The sequence below is a fragment of the Gadus morhua genome, chromosome 11 (genome assembly GCF_902167405.1).
Source record: "Gadus morhua chromosome 11, gadMor3.0, whole genome shotgun sequence".
Taxonomy (NCBI): Eukaryota; Metazoa; Chordata; class Actinopteri; order Gadiformes; family Gadidae; genus Gadus; species Gadus morhua.
Window position 1 is genome coordinate 1959127 of NC_044058.1, and position 18380 is coordinate 1977506.

General features: G+C 43.1%; 2 protein-coding genes across 8 annotated transcripts; both read left to right on the forward strand.

Moving 5' to 3' along the window:
- Positions 1-5727: 5727 nt before the first annotated feature.
- cbx3b (chromobox homolog 3b) lies at positions 5728-8871 on the forward strand. Of its 4 annotated transcripts, none has more exons than XM_030370632.1 (5): positions 5728-5968; positions 6458-6598; positions 6822-6972; positions 7439-7608; positions 7860-8871. In XM_030370632.1, coding segments are annotated over exons 1-5 (579 nt in total). In that variant the 5' UTR covers positions 5728-5966; the 3' UTR covers positions 7975-8871. The 4 variants fall into 4 exon arrangements, with proteins under 4 accessions (XP_030226492.1, XP_030226494.1, XP_030226491.1 ...); XM_030370634.1 differs by having other exon boundaries at positions 5742-5982; XM_030370631.1 differs by having other exon boundaries at positions 5749-5870.
- Positions 8872-9216: 345 nt separating this feature from the next.
- LOC115554035 (sorting nexin-10B) lies at positions 9217-11474 on the forward strand. 4 transcript variants are annotated; one of them, XM_030370629.1, is made up of 4 exons: positions 9217-9615; positions 9711-9811; positions 9897-9998; positions 10605-10916. In XM_030370629.1, exons 1-4 carry the CDS (start codon positions 9403-9405, stop codon positions 10723-10725), a joined length of 537 nt encoding a protein of 178 aa, XP_030226489.1. In that variant the 5' UTR covers positions 9217-9402; the 3' UTR covers positions 10726-10916. The 4 variants fall into 4 exon arrangements, with proteins under 4 accessions (XP_030226489.1, XP_030226487.1, XP_030226488.1 ...); XM_030370627.1 differs by having other exon boundaries at positions 9219-9615; positions 10550-11474; XM_030370628.1 differs by having other exon boundaries at positions 9334-9615; positions 9900-9998; positions 10550-11474.
- The last annotated feature ends 6906 nt before the right edge of the window (positions 11475-18380 follow it).

Below are 18380 nucleotides of genomic sequence, written 5' to 3' on the forward strand. Positions count from 1 at the left end.
TGAGTCCCGCTCCCCGTGCTGACATCGCTGCTCCGCGTCCTCTCTCTCCTGTTGGGCCCTGTAGCGTGGACACCGCGATTCCACTCTCTGGCTCCAAGGTTCCACGGCTGTCAGCCCCTCGGCCCCTTTTCCTTCCGACCACATTAATAGTCGGAGACTCCATTATAAGGAACACACGCTTTTTCAACGCTGCAACTCACTCGTTCCCCGGAGCCACGGTCCCTGTCATCATCAGCAAACTTCCGGGGCTTCTGCGCTCGCTTCAGTCCTCAATTAGACGTGTGATTGTCCATGTCGGAACATACGACACTGCTCGTGAGCAGTCTGAGCTCATCAAAAAAGATTTTTACAACCTCTTTCATTTTTTAAGTTCATGTGACAAGAGTGTCTACTTTTCTGGTCCCATCCCCTCTCTGGGCCGTGGAGTGGGTCGTTTTAGCAGACTTCTCAGCCTCCACACCTGGCTCCAGTCCACCTGCACAGCTCTAAAATTTGGTTTTATTAATAATTTCGATCTGTTTTGGGACCGTTCACATTTATTCAGGCCAGACGGTATTCACCCTAACTGGTTGGGTAACAAAATGCTAACGGCTAACCTACAGCACACTGTTCAATCAACCTCACATGCATGACTGTTTATCCCCTTCTCCCCGAAACATCCGCCCACTCAGATCACTGTTACCCCCGTCAGTTCCCCCTGCCAGTCACATCTGTCGCTGACACTCGCACCGGAAAGCCTCCCTATACAATGGGACAGCCACCATGCTATTGCATCAAACATACCGGTCATCATAAACACCAAATGGCATGGTAAAATGCATGGCTATAAACCCGAAACTTGTCCTAGAAGGTTGAAAACTATCCATGTTCTTCTTACAAATATATCTCCCCCAGTTTTACCTGTTAATACCCCACAGATGAAACTGGCCCTTCTAAATGTCAGATCACTAAATAACAAAACCTTTCTGGTCAACGAGCTGATTAAAGAAAACAACTTAGATTGTATCTGTCTAACAGAAACTTGGCTAAACGATGACACGGCAAAAGCAACTTTGATAGAAGCATGTCCGCCTGATTACAGCTTCCACCAAGTTTCTAGGAAATCAAAAAGAGGTGGAGGAGTTGCAGCTATTTTCTCATCTAAACTGTTGTTCAAAATCACTGAGCTAGGTGAATTTACATCAATTGAATATCTTGCTATAGAGCTCAAAACTGAATCAGTATTGTTTGTTATTATATATCGGCCACCCAAGCACTCACCAATATTCATACAAGAATTCTCTGAACTATTATCACTATGTGTCACAAGATATGACAAAATAGTCCTGAATGGAGACCTTAATATCCACGTTAATAAAAAAGCAGACCAAACAACTATTGAACTTTTAAATCTCCTCACCAGTTTCGATCTAACTCAGCACATAACGGATCCAACACACCAGCACGGAAACACACTAGATCTACTAATAACAACTGGATTAAACATCAATAATATTTCAATAACTGATCTACCGCTCTCCGACCATCATTGTATACTTTTTGATGTGGAAATCATCTTACCTAAAACCACAAAAGAATTCTTAGTCCATAAAAGACATCTAGACGATGAAGCTACGGAGAGATTTTCTGAGCAGATTGCTCTATATGAGCCAACTAATCATGACCGCTCTCTAGATGAAATGGTAGAGAACCTAAATGAAGCATTATCATCTGTGTTAGACACTGTAGCCCCACTTAAAACTAAAAATAAGTTTACAAGTAGGACCTCCCCATGGCTAAGAAATAAAAATGTTAGTGAAATAAAAAGAAAATGTCGCGTAGCAGAGAGAAAATGGAGAAAAACAAAGACCACTATCCACCACGGTATCTACAAAGATGCACTAACTACCTATAACAAAACCATCCGTCTAGCAAGGAAAGGTTATTTTTCCCACATTATTACAGAAAATGCCGGAAATTCCAGATTTCTGTTCTCCACCATTGACCGCCTACTAAACACTGTCCCTGCCCCCCCACTATCCTCAGCAGCTAAATGTGAAGAGTTTGCTCAGTTCTTCAAGAACAAAATAACATCGATCAGATCTAGTATCACTACTACTGGAGGTGAAATTGACATCCGATCTTGCAACTTAACCATGAGCAGTTTTACATGTATCACACTAAGTGAACTCTCCAAAATCATCATTGAATGTAAATCTACAACCTCAGATATTGATCCTATTCCCACTGCATTCTTTAAGCGAGTGTTTGATAGTGTCTCAGGTCCGGTCCTTGACATCATAAACACATCCCTGAGAACTGGCGTTTTCCCAGATGCCTTCAAAACAGCTGTTGTAAAGCCCCTATTAAAGAAACCCAAATTGGATACCAGTACACTAGCAAACTATAGACCGATATCAAATCTTCCCTTTATTAGTAAAGTCCTTGAAAAGATAGTATTAGTCCAAATAAATTCCTTTCTGGAACAAAATAACATATTGGAAGTCTTTCAGTCAGGTTTCAGAAAATATCACAGTACTGAAACCGCTCTCACCAAAATAATTAGCGACCTCAGACAAAACTCTGATGCAAATAAAGTTTCTATCCTTATCCTATTAGATCTTAGTGCAGCATTTGATACCATTGATCACGACATCCTAATCAATAGACTTGAAAATCTTATTGGGTTCTCTGACTGTGTATTGAACTGGATCAAAACATATATTAGAGGAAGGAAGTTTTGTGTTAGTCTAGGAGACCATATGTCAGAGAAACATGAAAGCTGCTACGGGGTTGCACAAGGGAGCTGTTTAGGTCCATTACTCTTTTCTCTTTATATGTTACCACTCAGTGACATCATCAGAGAATACAGTATAGATTTTCATAGCTACGCGGATGACACCCAACTGTATATTTCCGCTGAACCTAATGATGCAAAGGCCATAAACTCCATTACCAACTGTTTATTGGCAATAAACAAATGGATGAACAATAACTTTCTAAAACTAAATGAGGACAAAACTGAAGTCCTACTTATCGGCCCCAAATTAAAAAGAGAGATGCTAATCAAGAATCTAGGAGGTTTAACCCGGTGGATTAAACCTGAGGTGATAAGTCTCGGTGTCATCCTGGACTCAGATTTGAATTTTAACTCCCACATTAACAAAGTGACCAAAACAGCTTTCTTTCACCTCAGGAACATAGCAAAGGTACGACCATTCATAAACCAAAATGATGCAGAGAAGCTTATACATGCTTTCATATCGAGCCGGCTAGATTACTGTAATTCACTTTTCGCTGGTCTTCCCAAGAAAACAACTGAAAGACTCCAGCTCATTCAAAACTCTGCAGCTAGACTATTAACCAAAACTAAAAGGAGAGAACACATTAGTCCTGTCCTAGCTACTTTACACTGGCTTCCTGTTACCTTTAGAATTGACTTCAAGGTCCTCCTCCTCACATACAAAGCTCTAAATGGACAAGGCCCTAGCTACATTGCTAACTCTCTTACCAACTACACACCAGCTAGAACACTGCGATCATCAGATACAGGTCTGTTACAGGTCACCAGAAGCAGTCATAAGAAGATTGGTGACGCAGCCTTTGTCAACTACGCCCCAAAAGTGTGGAACACATTACCCATTAATATTAGGGAAGCAAATACGCTAGACACCTTTAAAAAGCAGCTTAAAACCTTTCTTTTTACCAAAGCATTTTATTAATTTTATCTGGCACTATTTATTTCTCTGTAACTTGCACTATTTTTACTATTTCTCTTTTAACCTGTTTTAAGGGTTTTATATTTCTTTTATCATGATTTTTTCTTTTATCATGACCAACATCGTATCAGAACACCAGGTTCTGATACGATGTTGGTCATTTTGTATTTGTCTTTTGCTCCATGTATTGCTCCTGCTGCTTGCTTTTATTGATTTTATGTAAAGCACTTTGAATTGCAAATCTTGTACGAAATGTGCTATATAAATAAAGTCTTACTTACTTACTTACTTGCCTACACTTTATGAACATCTACTTCGGACATGGCTCCACGCATTCGCCGGCTTCTTTGAAAACAAATGCACATGGCTCGCGTAGAAGTATGGAAGCATATATGTAGCAAAATTCAAATGGCAATGCAATTTGGAATTACATTATGCATTTGACAATTCATTATGCAATTTTATAATGTACTTTGTAAATACGTTATTCAAAGTGTATTTTAACATGCAAAGTGACAATGCAATCCTCAATTAAATTTGCAAAAGTTATAACAATACAAATAGAATAACATTTTGTCAAATTCTTTGAGTTCCTTTATACAAATTGAAAAGCTATAGCGTCCCCGTGATTGCAATCCACTTCGCCACGCTCCGTGTGTTGCGATATTCAAATGACATTTCAATCCGCAAAACGGAATCCAAAAAGTCAATATGCAAAGTGGCAAACGTATCAGCCAATCAGCGTCTGGGCAGGAACTACGTCACTTGCTCGTAATTTCCTTGTTCACTTCCAGTTCGTATGTGTCAGGTCCATGGTCACCAATGGAGATTATTGATACGCTCCGAAGTTTGGCCGATGATGTGGAGAACAATCGTGTTGAAGACACAGATACAGTAGATAGAGTGCGTGTTCTGGGAGATAGGATAGACGACATATCCTCACTGGTACGTTTTGACGCCAGTGTGGTAAACACAAAGATTTCCCAAGTGCTACAGGCACTGGGTGCGAAACATAGGGTCGGGAGACCCACCGTCTCCACCCACTCTTCACCTACAAAGCTCTCCACAACCTAGCCCCCAGTTACCTCTGGGACCTCCTCCAAGAATACACTCCCTCCCGCTCCCTCCGCTCAACCTCTGCTGGACAGTCTGGACTACTATGTATCCCCACATCACGACTCATTACGAATGGGTGCCCGGTCATTCAGCTGTGGAGATACCCTTGGAGACAATAGAAAGTGACGTAGTTCCCGCCCAGACGCTGATTGGCTGATACGTTTGCCACTTTGCATATTGACTTTTTGGATTCCTCTTGGGATTCCTCTTTGGATTCCTCTTTGGATTTCCTCTTTGGATTCCGTTTTGCGGATTGAAATGTCATTTGAATATCGCAACACATGGAGCGTGGCGAAGTGGATTGCAATCACGGGGACGCTATAGCTTTTCAATTTGAATAAAGGAACTCAAAGAATTTGACAAAATGTTATTGTATTTTTATTGTTATAACTTTTGCAAATTTAATTGAGGATTGCATTGTCACTTTGCGTATTAAAATACACTTTACAAATTACATTATGAAATTGCATAATGCATTGTCAATTGCATAACGTAATTACTTATTGAATTGCAAATTGCAAATTGCATTGCCATTTGAATTTTGCTACATATATGCTTCCATATAGAAGTGCATGGGGAAGGGTCGTCAACGAGTTGTTACGACAGTGTTGTAAAATATCTACTACGAAGCTGTAGGGGGCGCTGTGTAGAGAAATGTGCGTGCCAAAACCAAGAAAACAGCGAAGAAATTCCCGAAGTTGCATAGTGGGCCTTTAAGAATAGATATTTAAGGATATCAGAATATATCTTTTTATTTGTATTTATAACGTTTCTCTTCTTCCAGGATTCTTTTGTTCTTTCACATATAGGAAAACTTTATTTTACTTATTTAAAATACAAAGTTTTAAAACTGAGCGTGTAAGTGTGTGTTAGTGTTGTAATATGATGTCGTTACATGACATATTTATTTATTTGAACCAACCCAGGATGTTGAGGGTAGGGCCGTGGCAGAGCCAGCCGTACTCCTAAGTGCTGCGGGTCTCTGCTGCTCGGGGCTCCGCGGAGCGACACACCGGCAGAGCAACCAAACGGCGGATCCTTCCTTGATATGGATTGGTCAGCGATGCGTCTGTTGTTTCCTCCCGGTGTTGCTGGCATGACCTTTTCCCTTGGCAACCACTTCCTCCCATCTCCGTCTACGGCCATCTTTAAATGTAACTCATTAATGGAAAGTAGTTACCTTATGTAAATACACCGATTTGTACCATAAGCGGATTTCTAGCGGTGTGTGGGTGTGTTTCCTCCACAAAGAGTGCCTATAGATCACGCTGTTCGTTATTCTCCGACATAAAGGCAACAACGACAGCGTACGTGCGCGTTATTGTTTACAGTAGGCCTTCTGCCTTATCTGTCCTTGTTTAATCGGAACTTGGATGTGATCGTGCATGGTTTGCAATGCTAACCAGATATACTGCAGGACATTATGTGTAATAGGTTGTATTATTTCTGCTTCCGAGCAGCAAGTGGAACAATGTCTACTAGACGGACGGAGCGGGACTGAAGGACAAAGTGCTCCTTTCTCTTTTGCCATGTTCTCCTCAATCGTCTGGGGAATTGCGTGTTGCCTTGTAAGCAGTTGTCTTTGATTGATCAAAATGAACGAGGAGCTAATGTTTAATAGCGTCCTGGATGTTGTTTTGTAGGATGAGGAAGAAGCAGACCGTCAGACAGAGGAAGCCCGAGGAGACTACGATGGTCCAGGAATTTCTAGTTGAAAAAATAATTCGTCGCCGAGTCTTCAACGGAAGGGTGGAATATTTCCTCAAGTGGAAAGGCTTTACAGAGTAAGTACCGCAGGTTATGTTTGCATAAGTATACCTGCTCCATGTAACTTTTATCTATCTATATCCATTGTTTCATTCTGGTTCCCTCTCATTTAGCTATGACTTTAGCTTCTAATACTCAAGCCACTAGAGGCTGCTAATGGCAACACTTACATCAGTTATAACTTCACAAATATGTATTAAAGTCTGACCAATTTTCTATCTTTTGTGATGTCCTTAATAGTGCTGACAATACTTGGGAACCACAGGATAATCTGGACTGTCCTGAACTCATTGATGAGTTTCTCAGAAACATGCGCCTTTCTGACAACGAAGAAGAACAACCTCAAGAATTCATACTCAATGAGGAATTGTCAGAGCAGGAGGCAGAAATTGTGAGTGTCCACAAACGTGTGATTAAGTGCTCTGAACTTCCGCAAACTGCAAAGTTGTTATTTTAAATAATGTGAAAGTCTTAAAGTAACAAGTTTAGGCAAACATCACTCCCCATGTGATGCTGTTCCTGGTTTTGGTCATTTATTTAAAAAATAAGCACTTGCATATCTCTAAAGCTGTAATATGTATAAAACATTATGACTTAAATAATATTGAATGCATGGATGGTCTAGTTAGAAAATACAATTATAACAAATGTATGTGAAGCTGCTGCAGCACTAGTAAAATATGGTAGGTATAGAAATCATTTGAAAGTGCTTTGAGTGGGCACTGGATAGTAAACGCTGTATAAATGCAGTAATGATGCAATCCGTTAAACTTTTATTGAAACACTCAAAGACATTCTATTTGACTGCTCCATGTAGAATATGAGTATGAAGGTTGTGTGTCTGTTGTGCTGACCAGTGCTCGCAGTACAGGGAGCAGAGTGACGTTGTTCTGGACTTCCAGAAGAGGGATGTGACAGGGGCTGGCCTGGACCTGGACCCAGACCTGGAGCTGGACCTGAACCGGGAGCCCGAGTGCATCATCGGCTCCACAGACCAACACGGAGAACTCATGTTCCTGGTCAAATGGTGTGGCACATTTCATCTCCCCTTTTGCATCAAATTAGAATGACTGGCACTATTTCACGAAAGAATCACACAACTGAATAAAGTTACTAATGGAAGAACTTTTATTTCTAGTAATGGGATTTTTACAGCATAACTATTTTGGAGGTCTGGACACCCTTTCTGGGGGTCCCCATTTGACATGTTTTGTCTCAGGTTCCGGGTGGGACTAGAGTTCTTAACATAACCTGACCACATCATATCATTTGCGTCAGGAAAACCTCTGTGTCTCTGCTGGCGGCGCGCGAAGCCAGCGCCAGGTGTCCTCAGGCCGTGGTGGACTTCTACCAACGGAGGCTCAACTGGCACTCTGGAGACGAGGACCAGTAAAGTGTGTGTGTGTGTGTGTGTGTGAGACAAAAAAACCTAGTAGAGGTGGGTATAAAGTATCCCAAGGTGCTCAGGATACTTGCCTGCTCGCACCAATTATGGTACAAGCAGGCATTGGCAACTTGTTTTCCTGACGTGGGTATTGAAAGCGAAAGATCGGCAAAGGCACTTGTCACTGCTTCTCCCAATCAGTGCGGCTCTAATAGGAAGATGGAACTCTAACTGCTGTCATAACTCTCCTTAAACAACCTCTTGTTGTAGCTAGAGCAGCTGCTTGGAGGAAGGCGTGTTAGAACATGTGTTTTAGTCAAGGTTAGTGCGTGTGTGTTTTATTCTTTATACTTTACTGTCATTGTAAATCTCCAATGGTTGAAGATTTATGGGAGAACACGTTGTTAACACCTGTTTTTATGTTGGTTGGTTTTTGATTATACATTATTTACCAAACTATGTTTGCACCTTGAATAGATCTTTGATGTAAACCACCAATTGTTTTATTTTTCTATGGATTATTCTGTCCAATATTTTCTCCGTAACGTATGCCATGTCATTTACTCTTCATGTAGGCATCATACCAGCCTTAGCTGTTTGTTATGTAGTCGGAAACATGAAGAACAACTCACAATGTACTTAATTGTGCACCTGAACTGGCTGACTAGATTCTTTAAATGTAGCACTTTAGAAGGCCTGACCATCAGGGAACATGGTCTTTGAGTGGTTGAACACCACCATGTTAAAACAGCTGAAATCCTCCTGCTGGCAGCACCTTACCTTTACCTAGATCCATGAATGATGGGACAGGACCATGAACCTTATGAACACACTACTGAGTTATTGTAACCATCGATCAAGGTTTGGTGGAGGACATGAATAAAATACACTTTTAATGACCCTTTATTCTTTGTTTTCTTCTTACTATTGTCCATAAGCAACAGGAATAAACATTGCTCGAGGGCAACTTGGTGTTAGTCTGGGAGTTGCATAAAAAATGGGATGAATAGTTAAAGGAAGGCGTTGAGGTCAATGTGAACAACCATGTGATATAAAAGGCTTAACATGCCCATGACACATCTCAACACATGTCTTCTACTGTAAATCAGTTGGTCATTGAAGTAGCAGTGGGAAGGCAAGTTCAGTCAGGTGACCAAATTAGGAAACCTTTGCTCTTGTTTTGCACCATAAAGTATCAAGGGATTAAAAGCAAAGTGGTAGCTCACTCAGACACAGACTAAGGGTTTGGTGTATGTGCCAGGGCTCGGCTAACAGGATTTATTGATGGCATGGTTACTGAGGTGGTTCTTACACCTTACTATTAATCTATTGAATCTATAACAACAGTCAGTGTAAGCTTTTACTAGTTGTTTTACATTTGAAATTAGGAAGATTTAAATTCTGTTTAAATAAATTGATAAAAGTTAGTACTTTACTATGAAGAGCCATGTGAGACACTTCTTTGGTGGGGGGTTTCCTATGGTCGCACTTCCTCAATACGACATTAGAAAAGTTCCCTTTTTTGTATTCTGGTTACAACTGCCTGCTTCTCACACAATGCAACAGGACATCAGCGTCTGGGTTCGGGACCCGAGGATCCAGAACACTGACTTCTGGCACGCCTATATAGACTACGAAATATGTTTACTTGTAAGTAGAAATAATTATTTAATGTTTGAATGATTGATGGTTTCTTCATGTTAATTTAAAATCATGAGGTACACATGCCTCTCTCCTTCTCTCAGACTAACAGTCTCTGCTTCACCAAGAAGATCTCGTGTACAAGGAGGCGGTTCAGCGAGTTTGTATGGCTGAGGAAAAGACTCCAGGTGCATTCACTGCTCATGTAAGTGTGTGTGTGTGTGAGTGAGTGATGATCAAAGTTAGAACCAAATGTAACTGACTCGCATCCATTTCCTTTTTGTAAATAGTAGCAAGCTCCCACAGATGCCGCCGAAGAACCTGTTTTTCAGTCTGAACAGCGCCCGGCAGATTTCTGAGCGAATGAAGGGGCTTCAGACCTTCCTGGAGCAGTAAGTTATCAGGGCTCTAATCAATACACTGATGACCTTTCCCACAGTACTACGGTAAACACACACTGACATAACGCCCATGTTTTAACAACCGTTCCTGATGAACACACACACACACACACACACACACACACACACACACACACACACACACACACACACACACACACACACACACACACACACACACACACACACACACACACACGCTGTGTCACATAAATGGTCTAGCATGGGACCAGGCATCATTTATAAAAAGGAAATGCAGCACATTACACTAAATGAGGGGATAGGTAGATAAATACTACATTACATTGAGATGTTTTTTTCCAAAGTGACTTGCAAGTTAGGCTGACAATAAAGACATACAATCCCAAAGTGCTGAGCAACCAAGTTTCTAAATTACAGAGTAGCTAGGAATTGCAATCAGTTGGTCCATTGTTTTGTTTTTAGTTTTTTTGTGTTAGACGTAGTACGTCTCAACCAAGTCTGTAAAATAGTCTCAAATCAATGTAGAGTAAAATGACAAAGGTGTTTATCTGCGGTATCAGGATCCTGGTGAGCCCCTACCTGCTGTCGGACAGCTGTGTTCATCTGTTCCTGCAGTCCCGCCTCAGCGTGGCCCAGATGGACGCCTGTGTGGCGGGCCGGACACGCTACTCTGTGGCCCAGGCCATCGAGCGTGGAGGGCAGAGCCTTCCCCGCTTCCCCTCCACAGAGGACCTGAACCAGGGCTCTTCCTCCTCCTCTTACTCATAACATGTAGCAAGAGGCTAGTGTGTATGTGTATATGTGTCGCACCTGACATCATTTGTGCATTTCTAGAAGAGATTTTATGTTATGTTATGTTTCACTCCCCTCTTCTGTTATTTTTGAGTACTTAGAGAATAGCTATCTGAATAAAAAGGTACTATAATATTATTGTTATTATTTTTACTATTACTATTATTACTAATTGTAGTAGTAGTTTTATCGGGGTGCTGCAGGACTACGGTAAAGACTGTAGTAGTAAGCTAATGATATGGCTGCTTCTTGGTCTAATTGTTTGTTAGTTCTAGTCCGGTACTCTCAGTTCCAGACTCCAGCAGTATGGACGAAGCCCTGAACACAGAACAGACTGAACCATCGGATGCAAGAGGATCTATACAATAGGAAACCTTCTTGATATCCTCTGTCTTGTCTTGAAAACATTTCCATGAAATAATTGATTTACACATTGTGGCCATTTGGACTGTGGCCTCAGCACCTTGTTATGTAAACTTGACACTGCATAATATTTTCCACTGTTGTCTTTGTGTTGGTTTTTATTTACTGAATAACAAGCATGACACGATCCACCTGAAGATGGCAGTGTTGTTACACCAATTATTTGGATTTGGTCATCTGTAATGTGAAAAATGTATCAATCTTCTGTGGCGAGGTGCAAAGTGAGGTCGAAAATATGTTTCAGTAAAGCCACATAGTTTAAGATGCAAAGAAGTGTTGAATGGCTTGAATCAAGTGAAGGTATTTGAATAGAATCGTAATGGAGTAAACAATGTGAACATGCACACCATTTAAAAAGAAATATTTGGTTGGAAACAAAAAGGGTTGAACAAATAGCTAATGTGATCAAGTTTGAATACATTTGAGATAAAATGTAGAATATTTTAGCTTATTCCAAGCTAATATGATCATTTTAAATTTGGAATGGATTCTCTATGAAAAATTGAGGAAGGAGATTGGTCCCAAAGTTTGTAGACAATAATAAAGAGGAAAGAAAAAAATAAGACATAAGAAGAACAATAGTTGAGCGCTGCATGCAGCCAGGGACGTCCCTATAATTCTGGTGGGCCCCCTGACAGAATTCAGTTATGGAGCCCTCCCAACCCAAAAATAATAAATAAAATATTTTCAAAAAATATAAAATTATATATAGCCTACATTTTTAATGTTATATATTCATTCACATTTTATAATCATTAAATATTGGGTAATACTGGTTCAAAATTGGATAGTCATCAGAAGAAAATGAACTAGAACTGCAAGCAGTTATGCAGGGGTCCAAGAAGTGTGCATTTCGCCGGCACAACGCGACAAGAAATGTGCGTTTCGCCGGCACATCGCGAAGCATGTGTTCAAAACGCTACCCTGAACCTGTGGATACAAAGGATTTGACTGTGGTAGGAGTAGCGAGAAGTCAGTGTAGCGTTTTCGCAGCGAAATTTTGTAGAAGATAAACAATTTCCTCGTTTATGGCGCCCCCTAATGGCGAAATTTTACGAATTTTTTGTCGAACGACATTAAGGTTAGCACCAACATGTGTGTAAAATTTGGACTCGTTCTGATGTCTAATTTTGGATTTTTGATTTTCCACGTCTAATTCAGCTCATAAACCAATATTCAAAACGGTACCGTTTCGTCGTCGAAGGTCCGATCAAAAAAGTGTCTATCATTTCTATGCGTGTGCGTCTGAAGATGCCGTGTGCAAAGTTTGGTGTCGATCGGGCGAGAAATGTGGGAGGACTAGCGAGAAAACTGTTTTGCGGTTTTCGCGATTTAGCGAAAAATATTCATAGACGCAAATGGGCGTGGCCTAGGCCAAAAGATGCAGCAGACTCCAGTGCATCTGTGTGTACAAGTTTTTGGACTCTGGGAGGTTCGGTGTGGGAGTTATAGCCGCAAACGCGTATTCCTTGGTATAGCGCCACCTAGTGGCCGGCATGTCTGGATTTGGTCGTCTGCCGTCACCTCACGGACCTGGATCTAGTCATGTAATTGGCGTGTGTGCACCATTTACGGTTTGGGCTGTAGTACCACTTTTAGCTGCTGGAATAAAAATCCTTACAAAAACAATAGGGATCCAACCTGTTGGCTTGGACCCCTAACTAGAACTGCAAGCAGTTATGCAGGGGTCCAAGAAGTGTGCATTTCGCCGGCGCAACGCGACAAGAAATGTGCGTTTCGCCGGCACAACGCGAAGCATGTGTTCAAAACGCTACCCTGAACCTGTGGATACAAAGGATTTGACTGTGGTAGGAGTAGCGAGATGTCAGTGTAGCGTTTTCGCGGCGAAATTTTGTAGAAGATAAACAATTTCCTCGTTTATGGCGCCCCCTAATGGCGAAATTTTTGTCGAACGACATTAGGGTTAGCACCAACATGTGTGTAAAATTTGGACTCGTTCCGATGTCCAATTTTGGATTTCTTTGGCTTTTTGATTTTCCACGTCTAATTTAGCTCATAAACCAATATTCAAAACGCTACCGTTTTGTCGTCGAAGGTCCGATCAAAAAAGTGTCTATCATTTCTATGCGCGTGCGTCTGAAGATGTCGTGTGCAAAGTTTGGTGTCGATTGGTCAAGAAATGTGGGAGCAGTAGGGAAAAAACAGTTTTGCGGTTTTCGCGATTTAGCGAAAAATATTCATAGACGCAAATGGGCGTGGCCTAGGCCAAAAGATGCAGCAGACTCCAGTGCATCTGTTGGTATAACGTTTTGGACTGTGGGAGGTTCGGTGTGGGAGTTATAGCCCCAAACGCGTATTCCTTGGTATAGCGCCACCTAGTGGCCGGCAGGTCTGGATTTTGTCGTCTGCCGTCACCTCACGTACCTGGATCTAGTCATGCAATTGGCGTGTGTGCACCATTTACGGTTTGGGCTGTGGTACCACTTCTAGCTGGGAATAATAAAAATCCTTACAAAAACAATAGGGATCCAACCTGTTGGCTTGGACCCCTAATAACATCTGAATAACAACATGATAAACCTACCTACTTACCTAGGCTACTTCGTACACTAGATAGTTAGTATTTAGTTACACATATTACTACTGGGTTGTAGTTACTATAGACAGAAATAAGTTAATAGACTGACAGTGCTGCTTCTACTTAGACTGCCCTCCTTCTCCCCTTCTTCTATTTCAACCTCACTGGTTTCTTTTGTGGGTTGATCATGGCTTGAAGAGGGCCCTGACTCTAAGATACATCATATAATTCAGAATATGTCCCATAATTATCTGAACATATTAAACAATGTTGTCAACAATCTATTGGATTTAGCTGGGCATGACTAAATATGTATTTGTATGTTTTGATTTGCTGCATTAGCCTACAATAAATAGCAGCTATTCATCTAAGGGTAGACTACTTGTAATTTTAGCTGACATAACTTTAGTCAGCTAAAATGTAAGTATTCTTAGTTTAATGTCTACAAATATTGTAATGCAGCCAATCAAAATATTCAAAATCTGTTTACATAAATGTTATTATCATGCTAGCAAGCAGTATTGAATGTTAATAATTGCATTATCTCGATTTATACCATGATCTGGGTGAATACTCGATTCTGATTGGCTGGAGGGTGTAGGTTAAAAAGTGTTAATTTACACCTAGGCAAGTCGTTGACCCTATGAAGACACTGGCCACGTTGCTTGGCAACGCCTGCATACGGGAGATATTAAATAGTCCGCTCGGCTTGTAAAAATAATGCAGGCTTTTTGTAGATAGGTAGGTTTTTGGATATCATTTGAATGGTAATGCAAACGATCTTTTCAGTTTTATCATCCAGGGCAGGCTGTAATTATTTTAGCTACAGTAGATCTAGCTGCTAGGCTAGGCTTGTTATCAGGTTGTTGGGAAAGTGTAGAGGAAGGAATATACCTTTCTTGGTAAAAAACTGGGTGACGAACTGTCGACCGCTTTGAGCTCTTTCCTCTCTCTCTTTCCTCTCCTTCCTCCCCTGACAACGTGACTTCTTCATTTCACCAACCGGGATACACACAAACTGACTTTAGACTGTTAGTTTAGGCCCCGTCCACACAAAGCCGATTTCTCTGCGAAACCGCAAAGGTCTTGAACGGTTTGGCCTTCCGTCTACATCAGGGATGGGCAACTTTCATGATAAAGAGGGCCACATTTTTCATCATAACCATCGGAGGGCTACATGACTGCACACTTCAACTAAACGTGAGCTGAGAGAAGCTACACAATTTTGAATTTGGTAGATATGATTTCCTGTATTCTGGTGCATTTTGGGGATGGCCACTACCTAAAAAATCATCGAGAATCATAACCTATGTACGGTATGTTAATTGAACCAACATACATTCATTTCATGTTTTCCATGCTCAAATAGCCACATGAATGGTCAGTATTTTTATCAGTGCAAAGGGCTCACATACATCATCATTCAATGAAGTCAAAAAACTGAAAAACAGTGGCCCAACATTAAGTGCAACAACTCAATCAACTCAAACCCAACAAGCAGTTGTAGTAGTTGTAGTGGCGACTTAAGTGGATATCTTTAATGACTGATATCGCTTCTAAGCAAACTAGACGCATGGGTTTGCCTTCGAATTCTATGAATTCTTCTCATCTTTCTTGACCGAGTTTTCTGTAACTCGATCAATTATTATTATTATTTTTTTTTATTTTTTTTTTTATTATGTGCGGGCCTGACTGAGTGAGGATGCGGGCCGTACTGAGTGAGGATGCGGGCCGCATGCGGCCCGCGGGCCGCCAGTTGCCCATCCCTGGTCTACATGAAGCCGGTGAATCCGCTGACCAAAAGCGTAAACTTCTGAAACCACCCTCGGAGGTGGTTTCAAATCTACCCAGTTTAGTTTTGGATTTGTGTGGACGCCTGAAACCGACTGAAACCGTAAACCGTGACGTCATCGCCCACCCCTCGACCCTCTAGCCAATGACTGTTAAGCCCGCGGAGTCTCACCCTTAATGCGCATGATCGCCTCTTCTTATTATTTATTTTAGATACTCCGAAACCGGATAGATCGAAACCGTAAAGGCCCATTCACACCCTACGGTAAATACGGATACGGACCGTTTCGTCTGGTCCCGGAGGTGTTTTGTCCGTAAATGGGTCCGTTGCCTCTGAGCTTACGAATCCGGAGTGCTCCGGGAGAACCGGAGCAATACCACCGGAAATCGAGGCGGCAGTATAGAGTCAAAAGTCAGACCATTCGCGAAAATAGAATAGAGTAGTATAATATCTGATATGTATATTATATATATATATATTGTATTTGACGTTTTGTACTTATATTATACTATATACCTGACATTTTTATTTTATTGTTTATTGTTATTGTTCCCCTGCTTTGGCAATGAGTTGTAACTGGTCATTTAACAACATTTTGAGGAGATAATCTGCGGGTTGGTGAGGGGTGTCACATGCAACCACACACTTTTTGCACTTTTTTTTGCCGATTTCGGATGACACAAAACAAAATCATCTCTACAGATGTCATGTTTGCGATTGTCGATGCCGTTTATTTGTGAAACAAATTTATTGCGTAACATCCATAACAACGCTGTAACCAGACGGAGGTATGAAGGGTAGTTCCGGGGCAACGTTCGGGGCGACGGACGTATCTTCCTGTGGACGGGGCCTAAGACACTAGCAGTCTGCCCTTGCTTCACAATGATCTGCCTGGCTGCTATTTTGCTCTAGCCTGGCGCCGCCCACCTACCTACCTCCGCTCATTTTTCATTTCACGTCAGTACAAATGAAATGAAGTATGATGGTCTGGTAGGACCAGGCTATCTGTGTAAAGAACACAATGACAGCAGCAGAAAATGGTTCTTCAATGAGATTACATTAATACACACAAAATAGGCATGTAAAAGACCAATAGTGATGTAACGGGTTCCAAATGAGTGAGAGAAGGCAGAGTTGTCGTCCCTCAGCGGGAGATCGTTTTAATGTCTTTAAAGCCGAACAAAAATACTTAAACTATAACAAGGTTCTCTCAGAGTATCTCTTTGGTCCATTCTGGATCTCTCTGGTCCGTTTTCTCCTGAATTCCTTTCTCCTCACTACAACACAAAGCAGGCACATAAGTACAAACACTTCCTGATTGGCCTGAGTGCTGACACCTGCTCGCACTCAGGTCCAATCCCCCCAGCCAATCCGGTGCACTCCCAACCTGCCCATACTCCCCCTGCAGGCCAGACATCGCACATCCCCCCACACACCCCCACCGCCCGACACAGGCCGGGTCACATCCGGCCGCCAACTCACTCCCCCCCCCCCAGAGCGGGAGAGGAAGTCCGCCACGGCCATCTGCGCCCCAGGCCTGTGCACGACCCGAAAATTAAAGGGTTGCAACGCGAGTTACCACCGGGTGATCCTCGCGTTGACGTCCTTCATGCGGTGGAGTCACTGGAGGGGGGCGTGGTCGGAGTAGAGGGTGAATGCGCGCCCCAGCAGGTAGTAGCGGAGGGCGCCGACCGTCCACCGGATTGCGAGACACTCCTTCTCCACCGTGCTGTACCGACCCTCCCGGTCTGATAATTTCCGGCTCAGGTACAGCACCGGGCGGTCGACCCCCTCCAGCTGCTGGGTCCGCGCCAAACCCCCTATCCGACGCGTCCGTCTTCAGGGAGAAAGGGAGATCAAAGTTAGGAGCACACACGACCGACTTTCAACAGAGGGCTGTTTTAATAGCCTCAAATGACACCTGACATGGGTCCGACCACTGGACTGTATCTGGGGCCCTCTTACGGGTGAGGCCGGTCAAGGGGCTGGCCAGGTCGGAGAAGTTCGGCACGAACTGCCGATAGTAGCCCGCCAGCCCCAGGAACCGCCTCACCTCCTTTTTGGTCCTGGGCCGAGGGGAGGCGGCGACCGCCGCGGTCTTACCGACCTGCGGCCGGACCTTCCCCCGCCCCAGGTGGAACCCCAGATACTGATAATACCCAGATCCCTCCACCCGATCACGCACTTCTTCGGGTTGGCCGTGAGCCCCGCCCGTCTCAGCGACTGAAGGACGGCCGCCACCTGCCGCATATGCTGCTCCCACGTTCCACTATAGATGACGACGTCATCAATGTAGGCAGCAGCATACGCGGTGTGGGGCCGTAACACCCGGTCCATCAGCCGCTGAAACGTGGCCGGGGCCCCGAACAACCCGAACGGAAGCACCTTAAACTGGTAAAGACCGAGCGGAGTGGAGAAGGCTGTTTTTTCCCGGGCTGCTGGAGACAGCGGAATCTGCCAGTAGCCCTTTGTGCAGTCCAGAGTCGTATAATAGGTGGCCATGCCAAGCCGGTCCACGAGCTCGTCGATCCGAGGCATTGGGTAGGCGTCGAACTTCGACACCGCATTCACCCTACGATAGTCTACACAGAACCGGACAGACCCGTCCGGCTTCCCCACCAGCACGACGGGACTGCACCAGTCACTGTGAGACTCCTCGACCACGCCCATCTCCAACATGGTTGCCAATTCGCGCCGCATCACATCTTGTTTGTGGACGGGCAGCCTGTAGTGGCGTGTCCGCACCGTTAAACCGGGCTGCATCTCGATGTTGTGAGTAATTAGCGGGGTGCGACCGGGCAGGTGCGAAAACACGTCGGCGAACCGGAGTTGCAGACCGGCAACG

Excerpts from the sequence above, each read along its gene's own strand:
- cbx3b (XM_030370631.1), top strand. Across the intron at positions 6,973-7,438 it reads CAGAGCAGGAGGCAGAAATT|TGCTCGCAGTACAGGGAGCA; the intron begins GTGAGTGTCCAC and ends TGTGCTGACCAG. Across the intron at positions 7,609-7,859 it reads CTCATGTTCCTGGTCAAATG|GAAAACCTCTGTGTCTCTGC; the intron begins GTGTGGCACATT and ends CATTTGCGTCAG.
- LOC115554035 (XM_030370627.1), top strand. The coding sequence starts at position 9,403 with ATGAAGAGCCATGTGAGACACTTCTTTGGTGGGGGGTTTCCTATGGTC. Across the intron at positions 9,812-9,896 it reads CAGGTGCATTCACTGCTCAT|TAGCAAGCTCCCACAGATGC; the intron begins GTAAGTGTGTGT and ends TTTTGTAAATAG. Across the intron at positions 9,999-10,549 it reads CTTCAGACCTTCCTGGAGCA|GATCCTGGTGAGCCCCTACC; the intron begins GTAAGTTATCAG and ends CTGCGGTATCAG.